Here is a 15,720-nt window from a genome sequence, read left to right on the forward strand (position 1 = left end):
AGCTAAATGCCCTCCAAGATTTTCTGGAACATAAAGGAACAGTTTGAATAAATCATTGCTGAGCTTCAGAATTTCAATAATTTCATCAACAGCTTTAATACAGTTCAAAATGTGGCCTTTATATAACCTCTCCAAAAAATATGATGCTTCAATCATGGAGAATGCAGAGGTTAAAGACCTCAGGCAGGTTGTATAGGTCAGGGTCATTTAACTGCTTCACCAGTGAGTCCTCCTACTTCACTGCATTACATCCCAAAGTTTTTAAACAGTTTAAAACTTGAGGGTAGGCCTATAAGAAATGTAACTTGCTGGAAGTTACAAAATGAAAGCTGCTTGGAAAAACGTGATTCCCATGAGACAGTTTAATCGGTGGCATCCAATGAATAAATGCCTTTAACATGTGAAGAAAATCTGGCACTTAAAAAGTTTTCACTATCGATCAAGTTTTTCCCTGGAATAATACTTAGTGGTCTCAGGTCTCACTTCAAACAAGCAGCTTGAGGATATCTAGCCATGTGAACAAGGCCAACATTTAATTTAACAGAAAGCCATATCTCACCACGTTCACTAAAACAAAATATTCAAAATCCTCAGCAAACCTTTGAGAACCAGCACAACAACTAGCAATCAGTTTCTGACTACATAAAATAACATTTTGTCTTCAGCTCCCGAGGAAACTCTCCCAAACTGCAGTAATAACTGCACAAGTTGTTGTACATAGTCTACTGAGTTATTTTCAACTGCAACTGGACTCATATACCCCCAAACCCCAGCCTGTAAGTGAATTTTGAACAAAAAAGTCTCCAAGGTCTCTGAGCTCCCTGACTTGGTTGAGGCTTATAAAACGATAACAAATTTGGCCTTACAACTGTTCTGGTTCTAGAGAGGAGACCACAACTACATACCCTGCATAAGGGTCAAATGGGTCATTCAACTCCAGAGAAAATGGTCCAGAATTTTAAAGTAGTGAGGTTGTGGAGATGTGCAAGCTTGATCACTGTTTGTGTTTTAGTGTTTAGTTGGAGTGTTGGCCTTTATATCCAAAGATGTGTGGTGCCTAAGGTGTTACACTGTCTTAAGTTGCTGCCAATGAAATTTGGGAAAACCCAGCAATTTTTTTAATGCTGTTTGATGCTCATATCAAAGACCAAGTAAACAAAACAAATTGTTATCCAGGTTTTGAGACATGTCAGGAAAAAAATGGAGGTTACAGCTGGTATTAATTTATTCCTTTTTTTAATGAGAGCAGGTTTTTGCCAAGATGGCAAGTAATTTGTCCGTGTTCTTGTCTGTTTCTGTTTGTTGCTAATACTAAAGGAAAAAGCTTTCACTTATCTAACTTCCAAAATTAATGTAAAATTCCAATGATGCTGGAAACTGCTTTCGGAAAAGTGACCTAAACTATACTGTACTAAAAAACAAAGTAAGGGCTTGACATTTTGATCCCAACATAATCTTTTTAAAGGCAAAAATGACTTGAGAAAAATTCTACTAGGACCAAAAGTCACATCCTATAACTTTCTAACAATACAGGAAAAATATCATGCCTGTCTAAATGTTGTTAGAAACTTAGAAACAAATGAAAAGTTAAATCAATGGGAATAAGTAGAATACTTGTTAAAATAGTAAACAGTACAAGTGAAATAGCAAAAGGTACTAAAAATATTTGTTTGAAAACAATTTAAAACAATACATTGAAAATTTCTAAAAACTTGAAAAACTCTACCAAAAAAGAAGGCAGCGAATTTTTGTGCTGCTCGGTTTTTTTTAACTTCTTACTAGATCCAAAATTACCTGCATAACTTTGTTGGGTTGAGCATAGTTAGGGTTAAGGAGTCATTTTGGGGAGAGTGTTTCTAGAAAATGAGAAATTATTCTCACTTTGGTAGTTAAAGGCTAACAAATTTTGGGAAGTCTATAAAGGTTGCTTATCAATTCAGCCTAACAACTATCGCGAAATTCTGTGTAGCCTAGTTGGCCTTAGCTCAGAGTTTTTAAAGAATCTGATAAACATCACAAAGCAGTATTTCAACTTAAAACTAATAAGGCGGACATACCTCTTTGACTCACTCCTGTGACAGCTAAACTCAGGATTGCAAGTAGGGCGGAGTAACCGCGAAGCATTCTCGTGCAGTTTTTTCTACCAGGCACATTAACTGGCCGAGCACAACTTGAATTGGCGTCGTGTGCGACAATCTGCACGGCGCCTGTTACCACCTGAAGTCGACAGTCGCAACTTTTCAGCTGACTTCTCTCTCTCTAAAAAAAACAAGCAACAAGTGTTTAAGCGCTGCAGTACAAGACAAGCCTCCTGCGTATCCTGGAATTCCTCTCAGAGCTCGAATTACACTTTACAGTGACAAAGAAGGTATTCTACGTGGACTCCGTTGATTCCACCATTCATTATGCGGGATAAACTTGGAGCCTTCGAGTCAATTTCGACCTAAAGCCGAACAGACGACAGCATACTTGGATGAATCCGCGCACCTGATTACGTTGGCAACTGTGCCCTTTTCCCCAAAAGTTGCCTCAACCGTGACGAGGTAGACTTCAAACCAACTCGGCAATTGGCCGGGTGTAGCCCACTTTCCTCGCGACGTGAGTAGCGGCGGCGCGGTTCGGTGTGCAGTTTAATAACACGCGGGAACAGCCAGCGCAACCTCACTCCCAAATATGCGTGTCCGGCGCGGTCAACAATTACCGACGTCTCTGGAAAACAATCTGGAAGCCCTTTGTGCACAACATATGGGGCTTACTACCAAAATTGGACGGAGCACCCTGATTGGCCAAGAATCCCGATGAAATGAATATTTATTTTAGGGGCAGTTCGATTGGTCAGTTGAACGTTTATTAGCAACAACCACAGTCTCATTTATTGAGGAGGGTACTTGTATTATTCTAAAAAGATGATTTATCATAAAACCTTCGATTCTTTTGCCAAAAGAGATAATAACAAGATTTATTTTTACAGATTTATGTAACGTTTGTCTTTAAGAGTCGTATTAAAAGGGGCTATCAATGCAAGATGAAAAAAACTGGCACTAATCAAATATAGACATCCCTACATATAACATGGATGAATCTACTATGGAGCGTGAGCTACTATTGGCGATCTCCATGGAAACACATGAATGTGCAGTGCAATTTATTGCTGCATACGTGATATCCTTCCAGAATCAGGTTGATCAAGTAATGAGGCGGCTCGGCGGGCACAGTTGGGTCGTGGGCTGGCCAACGTAAGTGGAATATGGAGCACGAAAAGTGGCCATCTGATTTTCTGCTATCAGAGTAGCCTTAGCAGATTTATGTTCTGGTAACATGCAATTTCGACTTAGCTACTTTTCTGCCACCTCAAAAAGCAGAAGGAACATTGTGTGGTTATGCATTTTTCTATTTTTCTGCTTAAACAAAAGCAGATTTTACTTTTTTTGTTCGCTGACGGCCGAAAAGCGGTCATCTACTTTTCTCCTTTCGAACAGGCAGAAATGAGGATCGAACGTTTGACAACAACCGTGAATTCTACTTTTTTGTGTTTTTATTTTGTTTATTTATACCGGAGGAGCAATTTTACACAGGCGGCTGAAAAGTGGCCATCTGCTTTTCTGCCTTCCAAGGGTCGTGAACGGGGTCGTGAACCTCAGGTTATGACCATTTCCTTTTTTGGGGATTGAAGACGTCTAAACCAATAACTACAGTCCACCCTATCTTTTTGTAACGAAAGATTCACATTTTTTTTCCTTGGACCAAGCAAGCTTGTGAGTGTGTCTTTAGCTGTAAAACTGTATTTCCTTTAGATGCTGTTTTCTCTGCCTCACAGGGATACTGATACTGCCGTATGGGATTGGTCCGCAGATAGCGTGGTCAAGCATTGGTCTCTATATGTCTCCCCCCCCCCGAACGGAAACGGTGGTAACCTAGAGGTTCGTGACCCCATTCACGGCAGATGGCCACTTTTTGGCCACCTATGTAAAATCTGCTTCTCCGTTATCACAAAATCAGAAAAGTTGAATTCACGGTTGTCGTCAAAACGTTCAATCCTCATTTCTGCATGTTCAAAAGGAGAAAAACCAGATGGCCACTTTTCGGCCGCCACTAAGAGGAAAGTAAAACTACTTTTGTACTACAGTAGCAGAAAAGTGGGAAAATGCATTACAATAAAATGGTCATTCTGGTTTTAAGATAGCAGAAAAGTAAAAAATTGTATGTTACAAAGACGTAACATCAGCTTTTCTACTTTTCTGATAGCAGAAAAGCAAAAGACCACTTTTCGTCAGCCATTGTGGAAGCCCGTTACTGGGTACAGTCCATTAATATAAGCCCCATTGAAAACAGTGTAAAATCCGCACTGTTAAGGGCCCAATAACATGCACGCCGACATCCCTGAGATTTCTGAAACACAAATAAAATTCTTGTCTGGTCACTAATCTTTCAATTTCTTTTCAATTTTTGTGAGTTAACCAATTACATTTTCAATTATTCCCACAAAACAAAATCACTCCCCAAAAAGTGTAGCCATTTTTCAAGTGGCATCCCTCAACATTTTCGGGCACTTGGGACCATTTTTCAACCGTAGTATTTAGCCCTTCTGCTCTCATATGAAAGCTCAAAGACTCAGGGAGTTGATCCTGGCAACGATTTACACAATCTTACCATTTTGGGGGGCCAATCTTCTTGTTCAAAAGATACTGAGGGGGGGCACTTTTAATGCTAATGAGCTGGCCAGAAATTCTCACTTGAATTAGTGGTCTGCACCCTACTGAACAGCCCCCAACCACGCGTCGTACATGTACATTTTACCAAATCATTGTGGTACATGCACGCAGGCAACGATGAACGGGCTCCACACGAACTGTAAAACGACGCAGCATGGACGACAAACAAGACCACTAACGACTTGATTTCAAGTCTATGTGCGAGGGCGCTATTTCAACTTAACGTTGGCCAAAAAGAGCAATCTGCCGCCCGAACAGCTTTTCATGACATTACGCCCTCACCAGATTTATAAGCCACCTGACACTAAAATTTGCGAATAGAACACTAGATTCTGCAACACAAAATCCTAATTAGGAAAGATATCATCGTCCCTGGCTGTGAGCGAAGGCCATTCCATAAGAAAACCGAGATTCGAGAACCCCCCCCGTCCTATCCAGCTAGCTCCCATCAGAATCAGCCACGTGTGCAGCGCCCTCTGTTTTTCATTAGTTATTAACATAATTGATTTGCTGAACTGAAAGGCTTCTGCATGGTATCGGTAACGGATCATCTCGTTTCTCAGATTTACATTCAACGAGGCGTACATCATGGGAGACGACATGGAAAGGGTATGGAGGAATTTCTGAGTTTAGTAAGGAAATGACTGGAGGAAAAACACAGATGTGATTAGTTCTCAGGTTTTTTAAATGAGTACAGGTGGTTCTATTTGCAAATCAGTCCGTGTACACGTATCAGTGGACTACGGGGCTACGTGCAAATAATTACGGAGCACCGGTCCCGTATGGTGTCATAATGATACCTTGCATAAACTTTAGAGCAGCCTTGCCTTTGCGGTGATGCACATTACTTTCCAAGTTATCAATTCTGCTTAATCGCTATACGTCTGCTAGCTTGGGTACCACGTATCAGAATAAACAATGTATGCACTACCCCCAGTGGGGCGGACCCCCGGCCCCCAGTTCTGGGGGAACATCATGTACATGTTGACTGCTGTTTCCATTCAAGTGGCATTGAATTTTAAATATATGTAACCGTGGAGGAAGGTTTTCCTCCCTCCATGATGTAATGTCCATGATGGGTATACAGTAGTTGCTAGGTCCCTAATTTCACCACCTATTGTCAAGTCTTATCGGTTTTCACAGTAAGTGGTGAAATAAGGGACCTGGCGACAATACCGTCATGGATGTAATCAGTTGTGTGGCCACAAGTCAACTTCTTTTACAACAATATTTTTCATTTTTTTTAACCACGAGTTGCTGCTTTCACTAGTACTGATAGTACTATTTGAGTTCAGTAGTCAAGTGGTTCTTAACAAGGATATAATACAACTGAATAGCATTGCTGATGAGCCAGCCTTAATTTAAATTATGGCAAAATATGGCAAAATTATTTCCTGACTGACTTGGGCACTTTTATGCACATCATGGTTTTTGTCACAGAACTCAATGCATGAATAGGCATAAATTTGAATGCAGTGTTGATCTCTGGTGGCATGATCATGTCGTGCATTCATGCCCTAGCCAATGCCATCCTGATAACCCAGCTACAAGCATACACTGTAGATTGCTAGTGGATCCAGGGAAGGGGGTCAATGGGGGCCACATCCCCCAAAACAAAATTTTTTTAGCAGTATTAGAAAGAGGCACTGGCAGTGGAAGCAGGGGGCTGGGGGAGGGGCATTGTCTGCCTCTCTCTTGCCCTCCCCAACTTTTTGAACTTGGGAGGTAATGGCCCTCCCACTTTCGGCAGGTCCTTTAATGTGCATGATGGTCTCAGCAGTATTCCTCCATCCTCCCTTAAATAAACATCTAGCAGATTGCCAACCAGCAATAACAACTAAAAATAAATTTTAAAAATGTTCTGTTTTTCCAAACTCAACAATTCATCTTTTCACAGACCTTTTACATTCCCCACGAGAGACTCTTGGAAAAACACGCAACCATTCCCGAGGACGTTAAACGAAAGCGGGTATGTTGTTCCAGCGGTAATTTTGTTTTGTTTTTGTCTCTGTTGTAGCAAAGGAAAGACATAGTATGATCTGACTTCATGTTCTAAATAAAAATTGTTCCAGGGTTCACCAAGCCTTGAATTTAAGATGTTTGGCTTTTAAATGAGGCCAATATTCATGTATATTAATAGGAACAGGTCATGCTCAGATTCACTTTTTACGGTTAGTTTTTCTTACGACATAAGACATAAACAAAACTCCTGACTGCCTGACCAGTTGTAACTGCCTCATGGCCAGCAGATGGTCTTTTGGTCCTTATTTTATCAGCTCTTGTGCTATGTACATATCAGCAATTAGGCTGAAGTCTTAGCCCTGATGAGCCCTCCACAGATCTATCAGTACATATATTAACACGACTGATTCCCTTCCTAACAGTTTGAAGCGATATGCAAGGCAATCACTAGGGAGTCTGGCAATGCCGTCAATGTGCAATATGAAATCCAGGACAACAGGACAATCCGCTTCACTATACAGGGCACCATGGACCAGATTGGGATTGCAATAGGCCTCCTAGAGCGACACCTCACAAAGGTTTGTTGATACAGTTGTACCTTGGGCAGGTAGTAGTGTATCACACACATTTGGGACTGATTTTACACCACTGCTAAATCAGGAGATTTTGTGTGGCAAAACCGTATGCAAAGTACCAGTCAGAGTGAGATCTTGGCTTATGACACAACAGTATTTCCTGTGCTCAGCTCATTTCTGTGCTGCAGCTCAGATTGTCTCTGTTTGCAGTGTTAAAAAGGAAACACTAAAGCAGTGGAACAAATTTTAAGGAGGTTATTCGTATTTCAACTCAAGAATTCAATAACCAGAATTATGCTTGGAGTCTTTTACAAGTATTAAGTGCAAACACATTCAGATGTAATATGCTGTCACTGTCAAATGCAGTTATTGGTACATTTTGCAAGTGCACTTCATAATTTCTTGCTATTTTCTCACGTGTTACCAGTTACCTCCAAACACCTTGCGCACAAATTCTCTTGATCGACTGTGGGGGTGTCACCAAGTGACAATGTGATCATGGCATATATTTTTAGTGCACAGCAATACTTGGGATCATGCAGGTGACTTTTCAATCAATTTTGAACCGATATGGAAGTGCCCGTGCAATCCCAGAAACTGCACCGAATCAGTGGTGATGCATTGTTGAAGAAATGCCAACTGCTTGAATACTTGGAACAGTACAACTAGCATCCCTATGCTTGTCACTGGTCTGCCGTCTGGCAAGCAGATGATTTCTTGAAAAGTTGCCACGTTCAATAGTTGAACATTCAACAATACACTCACATGAAAGAGTGAATAACAGACATTAGCAGTGTGTACATTTCAAAGGACTGTTGTCACACAATGCAAACCTTTGTGGTGGCGTGTATCTTGGCAACAGAATTGGGGTTGATTTATACACTGCAGGAGTTTGAAAGCTTTGGTTTTCAAAAAAAATGATGTCAAGTCAGTCAAATGCAGGTTATAATTTCCAGATTTGGGTTTTATCGGTAGAAATGTTAGGTACATTTGTTTACTTCCAAGTCCTGACAGCAGATAGAAACACTTAAAATCCAACCATTGTGCTGGTTCCTTTAACCCTAACCTTACCCTGCTGCATTCCAGAGCTCTCTCACCCATGCACTTCAATTTGTCCAAAGTTGGTTTGCGTCTGTTGTTGGAGGTGAACTCTGCAGGTCGCATGAATGGAAATCCGGGGTCCCCTTTTGTCGCCCAAAGTGAGCAACGCCCAGTGGTGCTGTGGAAAACCATCTTTTGATTGCCCATGCGTGAAGCATGTAGATGTGCGTCTACTCCTGTTGTATAGATTGTATTGATGTGGCTTGGTGGGATATAACACAAATTGAAGCCAGTTCTGCTGCAAAACATAAGAGAATAGAAAATAAAATACATTCTTCCAGTACATTCATAAATTTCTCCAGGTGGAGCAAAGTAAAACTTATTCAGTCTAAAAAATCACTTTTCCCGATGTTGGGGCTGACATTTACAAAGGATTAAACTACATGTATGCAGTTTGGTATTCTTTCCACAAATGGTAAATAAACAGAAACTGCTGAACTTTTAGATTATCAGGTGCTCATAATTCATCAGCTTATAGCATAATATAAAATATGTATTCTACACAATTTTTTTTTTAATTTTAAAGCTTTTTAAAAACTGATTTGTGCTCATTGTTTGTGGGTCTGGTTGGCTTCCCTTCGATAGTGGTAAATTTATTTCAGTGGGCCATAAGTTTTGTGAGAGTTTTAGAGAAACTTCAGTTTGTCATGATTATCATGGTATTAGATTCTCACAAAGAATTTGTGAACAAATCTAAGCTGATAATGATAGTCATGCTCAGTCATAAATTTCACAATTGGTTCCCTGCATATTCACACCAGGTCAAGTTTAGTACTGATACTCACTGGACTCTTCAGGTGTTTTTGCTAGTAGCCCTCAGAAACTTGATTAACCCTAACCCATTTGGCCCTTTTTGCTAGGGACCCTCCTCAGTCCTCCAACATTCTCCAATTTGGGGGGGGTGGAGAAATTTGATTCTCCCTCAATCCTCCCAAATTTCTTGAAAGTGTTACTTGGAGGTGTGCCTACTGCCTCAATCCTTCAAAACGCTCCAGCAATTCCTTTCATTATGTTGAGGCAGTGCCAATGGCATTCTTGAGCTGGGCAGTTGATATGAAATAAATATCGGGGCTGAATTTATGCTTGACTAAGCAAAAACACAAAGGTCTAACCCACGACCTTCATGCATGGCATTCTTCGCAATCAGCCATGCACTTTTGCCAAAAGCACCCGAAGGATTTTGGAGGTTGAGGGGGGTTAGGTTTAAGAGCTTTTGTTGTGGCAAAAACCAACGACACACTCTACATGTAGGTGTGTGTGCTTTAAAGAGGCGTCCTGTCCCATATTATCTAACAGTGGGTGGACTTTCACTCCTCTCCTCAGTCTTGCAAAATCTTTCAAAAACTTCTCGCTGAGGCAGCAAATCAAGAAGTACAAATGTTGTAACAGGCCCTACATAAAACTCCAACTTGCGAGCTTTGGCCATCTTTTATATAGGAACGCTGTCAGGACCGCAGAGCCTTACCCCAAAATGTCGCTCCATTGACAGTCGATAACTTACGCCAACACAACCACACCATGATGGAACAGAGAGAATTTGCCTGTCAAGCCTGTCAGAATGTCTGGTGGAGGAAGGTCTTCAGTTACAAGCCTGTCTCCAGGTATGGCTTTGTCCAAAAAAAAAGTTGTTTTAAACACAGTCTGGCATATGCTTTGTGTAAAATAAAAATTCATGGTAAGGGAAATGTCAACCTTTTTTTTGGGGGGGGGGTGTTTTGCCATAAACACTGCATACTCCGTATTGTCCAAGAGCTTGTGAAAAAAACACTAGCATACCTGGGTGGGACTCATGACTTCCTGCTCACGAGTCTTGCAACCTGACCTCCATGCTCACAGGTGTTTGCTGGCTACTTCAAGCCAGATGAGCAGAGGGTACCATGCCGAATATTTTTCATAAGATCTCATTTTTGCATCAAGGAGACACCAGTTTTTATTTTGGAAATTTTGCCCTACGCCAACATCTGTTTATAAAGACTGTATACTTGGTGTCATCCGAGGGCACGTCAGTGCTGGGCAAAATGCCCCAGATAAAAGTTGACAATCACACTACGTTGTCAGGAGATGCAGCTTTGAAACCCACCTTGTACACCCTTCTGACAAATTTCTACAGTTCCTTCCTGCTCGGTTCTTCTTATTATCACCTCTTTAAAGATCTTCCTCATGCTCATAGTTTCCATGGCTGTGTTGCGCAGGTGCAACCGCTGCCATGTGCGCTACGATGCCGTGCCCCGGGATCGAGTCTTTGGCTGGGGGAAGTTCCGATGCCACTGTGGGAATGTTTTCTTTGGACGGGCCCAGGCCGGTGTCCCCAGTATCTGCTTCCAGTGCCGTGCCTCGGTAGGTGTCTCTGTCTGGCTGTGTGATCTGTCATTCTGTCTATCTGTTGGCTACCTGTGTGAAAAATGAACAAATTGATCATATTTTCAAATTTTAGCATCAACTTTGATGGTATTTGTTATTTGTAAAAGTTAACTACATGTACTTCACACCACATAATGTCTAAAAAATATGTTGCAGCAATTTTGTTTATAGTGCTCCGTGACATCCGCACTCGTCCACATGCTTAAGTGATTCTCCCACAGAGGCTTAGAATAGTCAGTGATGGTTGATGTGTGTGTTATCCTCAGGTGGCCGTGGGCCAAGGCCAGGCATTGTAGCAAATAGAGCTCTGCAACATTGTCTCTGAATTTTGAAAAAGTGACAATGCAGAAAGAGATGTCACACTAATCCCGAGCCAATGTCCACCAAGGGTCAGCACATGCCAAGTCCAATATAAATTATTGTGATTGTAGTAACTCGTCATTTAACAAGCTGCTATCTTCAGCTTAAAACAATACCAGCTAGGATACGTGTGACATGGAATGAAACCATCGCGAAGTGGTTAAACAGTTGTTGCTTCTCACTGAAGTATAAATTGTGTGAATTTATTTTGCAATCAGCCTTTCGAGTGATGCTTGCATTTGTTTTGTTCAGGTCTTGCCTGATGTAGACAGTATTGGCCCCATGCAGCATAACGGCCCGCGGCAGTATACCAGGAACCGTCACGCCTGTGACCTCTGCAACAATGGCCGCATCCAGCCCTGCCCTGGCTACAACAGAGTCCTGTGCCCTAGTCTGCCACACATAAGCACTGGCTCCACCGCCTCCACTTTCCTGACGCAGCAGAGCCATGCGTACAATGATCCGCTAAACTAGGTCTGGAGAGTGGCTGCAGGCAGTGTCAGAAGAGAAGAATTTTTGGGGGGTTTGTGGCTATGGGCTTTTGTACTAGAGTCTCGGTGTCCAATTTTGCAACAAATCTTAAAAATCTTGTGGATTGTTAGGTTCTATGCACATTGAATGTTCATTCAGTTTAACTCGTATGTATGCCAGCTATTTTGACCACTAACTAGGTTATTCACTTAGCCACTGTCACTTCTTTTTTAGCTTCAAATGAAGATTTTATTTTATAGATGCCAAATGTTTCAGTTGCAGACCCGTATGAATGCTACTTTTTTTTTAGCTTTCAAATAATCCAGATTTTATCATTTATATTTTTGTTTACCTTTTGCTCATACGAAATCACATCATTTTATTAACATGTGTAACAATTCAAATTCATGATATACATAAAGACATATATATGTAAGTGTAATATTTTTTTTAACTGTTCCATAGTGACCCTCATTGTATTGTATGGTTGATTTCGTATCATGTCACAAGATTTCAAGCAACTGATAGAGTTTATTGTGAATGTTTCTAGCATAAAATGTATATGTAATAACAGTTGTGTAACAACTATACACATAAGTAGTTTCAGTCCAAAATAAAATTTTGGGTAAAAAATCTTGTATAAGGAAAAACAAAAAGTTTATTTCATATATGTGTTGCACTCTGTGAAAATGAGTCTTAAGTCGCCACAGCCACTTTGTAAGTTTTCATTTGTATTGGAGAGAGCAAATAGATTTTTTTTTTTGATGTATCACTCAGTTTGGCATCCTGATGAAAGTTGATACTCCATGGTGAAAAATCCTGTGGGTTCCTATTGATGTACACTGTTCAAAATTAATCTAGAGGCCTTTTTCTCCAAAGTGGCTCTGGCGACTTAAGACTCATTTTTACAGAGTGGGTCACATATATCGTGTTTCTGAGACATGATCTGAAATAATAACCAACTGGTACTCTTGAGAATGTATTTGCTGTAAATGTTCACTGACAAGGTGTAAAGTTGAATTCAAACTTTGTTGGGGAAGGCCAGTCATGTTAGAAACAAAACACCACCAGATGAAAGAAAATACATCTTGACTCTGCATTTGAAAAAAGATCAAGCCTCTTCACTCAAAAAAGTTACATCCATCTCGAAAACAGTTTTGAAAACAGGGTCTTTTTTTAATCATGATATCAAATGCAAAGGCCTCTGTCATGTTGTCAACTTCACAAGACACCTTAGAGGGATAACCCAAAAATGCAGTCGCATTTTAAAATTTTGTCAACAAAGCTCATTCCAGTGCCCGCCTTGCTCTGCATGTCATGTGATTGGTCCCTCAATCCTGCATTTATAAAAGGGCTTTGTGAACTAGTGTCATACAGGCTGCATGTCAACAAACCTTGCTCTTTTCTGTTATTCTTTAATGTGCTCTATAAAACCAGCTACTGACTTGGAAGTGGTTGCTCATTTTGTTTCGTGGGGGCACAGTGTAGAAAGGGTTAAACCTAGCCATGCCCCACAGCAAGTGCATAGAGTGCCCTCTAGAGTTGGGTAAAAATTATTGCTCAATATGTAAAATTAGATAGGAATGTGAAGGTATGACAACTGTTAATTTTTGGCACAATGAGTGAGGTAGGCCATTCAGGGACATGTGTCATCACATGTATTTGCTTTTGGGCAGATTTAAGTTGGTGCTGGGCTAAGCCTGGATTTCTAAACCATTCCAATAGGGAAGTGCACAGGAACCAGGCACACCTAGTGCCCGAGTATCTAAACCAATAATGCCAGGAGCCATTTTCAGATTAAGCACACTATAACCACATGTACAAGTGACTTTTCAGACAGAAACAGAAAAATCGCTAAAAGATTTTTATGTGAACAATTAAACATAACAAAAGTAGGATACATGGACAGCAAACCAGATTTTCACATTAATGTCCACTGTATGTCAAACCAAAAATCTGTTGGATCAGACTTTGGCTAGAAATCTTCCTGGATCCTCCAAATCTGCCACTGTACAAAGAAGTGAATGACATCTTTTCACGACTTCGATTTCAAGGGCCATGCAGGCCCATATGAATATTGCTTGAAAAAGGGGCCTAAAACCTGTGATGTTTTGTGCCTCATCAAGTCCACCAATAAACATGGCTTTTAGAGAACTCAAAAATACGGCTTTTTAATAACCTGCACTTGTAACTTCAAACCTTAGTATCATGAATAGAGTTCTCTAGAACGCCTTCACTTCGCAATATTTTTTTGCAGTCCCCAAAAGGATTGGATGCAGATATTTTTTCAAGGTGGTGGTGTTGGAGATGGTTGACAATAGTTCTGGGAAATGGAACAAAATTCCTTTCAAACTTTACACCAGATGGGGTATTTTCATTTGCAGAAAAGTCTTACTAAATACTTAATTTTATTTGTAGACATAGAGAAAAACAAGACACACTTTATTCATTCTTGGATAACCTAAGAAAGCCAATTACACAGGCTTATATCCATTGGGGCCCCTTAAGTGTGGATAAATTTACACATATACACCCAAAAAAACATGAAAACTAGTAAATTACAATCCATTCACCCAGTACTAACTACAACCACATTCCAATCTCAACCTCCATGAATTTAAAAAACATGCTGTCTCTTTCTACTCCCTTTTTTTTTCGTTTCCATGCTCGTACATTCCATTGTTTCTCATGTGTTACACTTCATCTGAATTTAATGTTCTTAAATCTTAATTGCCTAAAAATACAGCATGTTAACAGTTCTGAAGGCTGTACATGTAACTGCTGTGGATTATCTTGCCAGCAAGCTTCAGCTTCATGGATTTTCTAAAGAGAAAATGTTAACACACCTTTCCATATGAACGTCAACACTTGCACTTGCATTTGTGTATTTGTCAAAATCACTCCCGGGGTTAATTTTGATGGCGGAAAGCCTTGCACACAAGTGTTATGGAGTCAATGTTAGTTTCTGTGAAAGTGAAATGCATGAACTCATTGTGTATGCAATGCACCAAAAAAAAAAAGGTGCATATGGAAAGGTGCCTTAATCAGATAATTGTGCAAAGTGAAAGCAGCCATTAGCAAAGGATTCCTTGTCTTAACTCATGTGCCTAGGGGTACAGGTAGAAATGTGGGAGGTTTGGCACAAATGCTCCTTAAAGGTCAAGTAAAAGCAGCCCCACTCCCTCTTCCGTCCGATTCCACTACCTGTGCTAGAGGCTCCATTTCATGTATCTGCTGCTGAGAAGTTATCACTCAGCAAGTGTACATGTACATGCACTAACATATATTTGTTAAGCAGAAATTGATAGAGGACCAGTAAGAATCACCAAAGCAGACAAAGACATTTTGGCTGGTAAACATGCCCCCCCTGGAACCATTTTTGTAGTGCTGCAAAGCATAAAACTTGGCCATGTGCCGAAAACATTTGCCCTGTGAAAGCGGGTAACCAACCAAAAAGTCATGCATTATACATTCCTAGTGAGTGGTTCTTCGCAAATTTGCCAAATGGTAGTTTTCTTCTCAGAATCAGCTCTGCACAGAAGTTAGCCTGCATTGCATGATTTCAGGCTTACCTTTTCAGGATTACAAGTTGGCACCATACATGTGTTCCAATACACCTGAAGTTTCCAGGCAAAACTGTTAAGCCCACCTTCCATGTCTGTTAAGAATAGAAAGCATGCTTCTTTATAATACCTCATTATTTTGCAAAGCAAATAATTACTCTAAGCTTCTTTGCCTTTTTTTTTTGAGGTGTGATGCTTGGCGCATATGATGTAATTTCTGGCTTCGTTATATCTGAGCTGAATACCCATTGAAGTAATCCTGCCTAGAATTTGTTTTAGCCTCACTTTTGAGATGGTTTCTTGAGAGGGGATTCAAATTGTTCTGGCTTTTGCTTCAAACTGCTTGCTGTGACTAGTAAATTGGAAAATACTGACAAAAGATCCAATTGAAATTATGATTGAGATGTGTGAAACCAAAAAAACATTATAAAAAATACATGTATTGTTTTGTAGAAAATGTTGAGTTTAAAAATATTTTGTGGTGCTGTAAGCTTTTGCCTTGTTTTTATTGCATTTATGTTCAAATCATTACAGAAATGCCATTTCTTTCAAGTCAAAAATGTTGAATAAACGTGATGAATGCATGAATTGTTTCCAACTGGTGAAGAGTTGTTT

General features: G+C 40.3%; 2 protein-coding genes across 4 annotated transcripts in view; one reads left to right on the top strand and one right to left on the bottom strand.

Annotated features, from left to right (window-relative positions):
• The window catches only part of LOC110986664 (low-density lipoprotein receptor-related protein 2-like), a 161,176-nt gene extending 158,460 nt beyond the window's left edge, over positions 1–2,716 (bottom strand). Inside the window, exons 1-2 of one of the 3 annotated variants that reach the window (XM_022248721.2) lie at positions 2,488–2,716; positions 2,058–2,259 (exon numbers count right to left, since the gene is read on the bottom strand). In XM_022248721.2, coding sequence (XP_022104413.2) covers positions 2,058–2,124 — 67 coding nt within the window. In that variant the 5' untranslated portion in view covers positions 2,125–2,259; positions 2,488–2,716. Of the gene's footprint in view, positions 1–2,057 lie in introns of all 3 variants that reach the window. The other 2 variants (XM_022248720.2, XM_087135162.1) reach the window with 2 other exon arrangements.
• Positions 2,717–5,194: 2,478 nt separating this feature from the next.
• Positions 5,195–15,698, top strand: LOC110986665 (shiftless antiviral inhibitor of ribosomal frameshifting protein homolog). Its single transcript, XM_022248722.2, has 6 exons — positions 5,195–5,321; positions 6,610–6,681; positions 7,097–7,252; positions 9,788–9,951; positions 10,543–10,687; positions 11,324–15,698. The coding sequence occupies exons 1-6, from the start codon at positions 5,301–5,303 to the stop codon at positions 11,543–11,545; spliced, it is 780 nt and encodes a 259-aa protein (XP_022104414.1). The 5' UTR covers positions 5,195–5,300; the 3' UTR covers positions 11,546–15,698.
• Positions 15,699–15,720: the final 22 nt, after the last annotated feature.

Source organism: Acanthaster planci, linkage group LG03 (genome assembly GCF_054643075.1).
Source record: "Acanthaster planci isolate LZ-2023a linkage group LG03, COTS_SCS, whole genome shotgun sequence".
Lineage (NCBI taxonomy): Eukaryota > Metazoa > Echinodermata > Asteroidea > Valvatida > Acanthasteridae > Acanthaster > Acanthaster planci.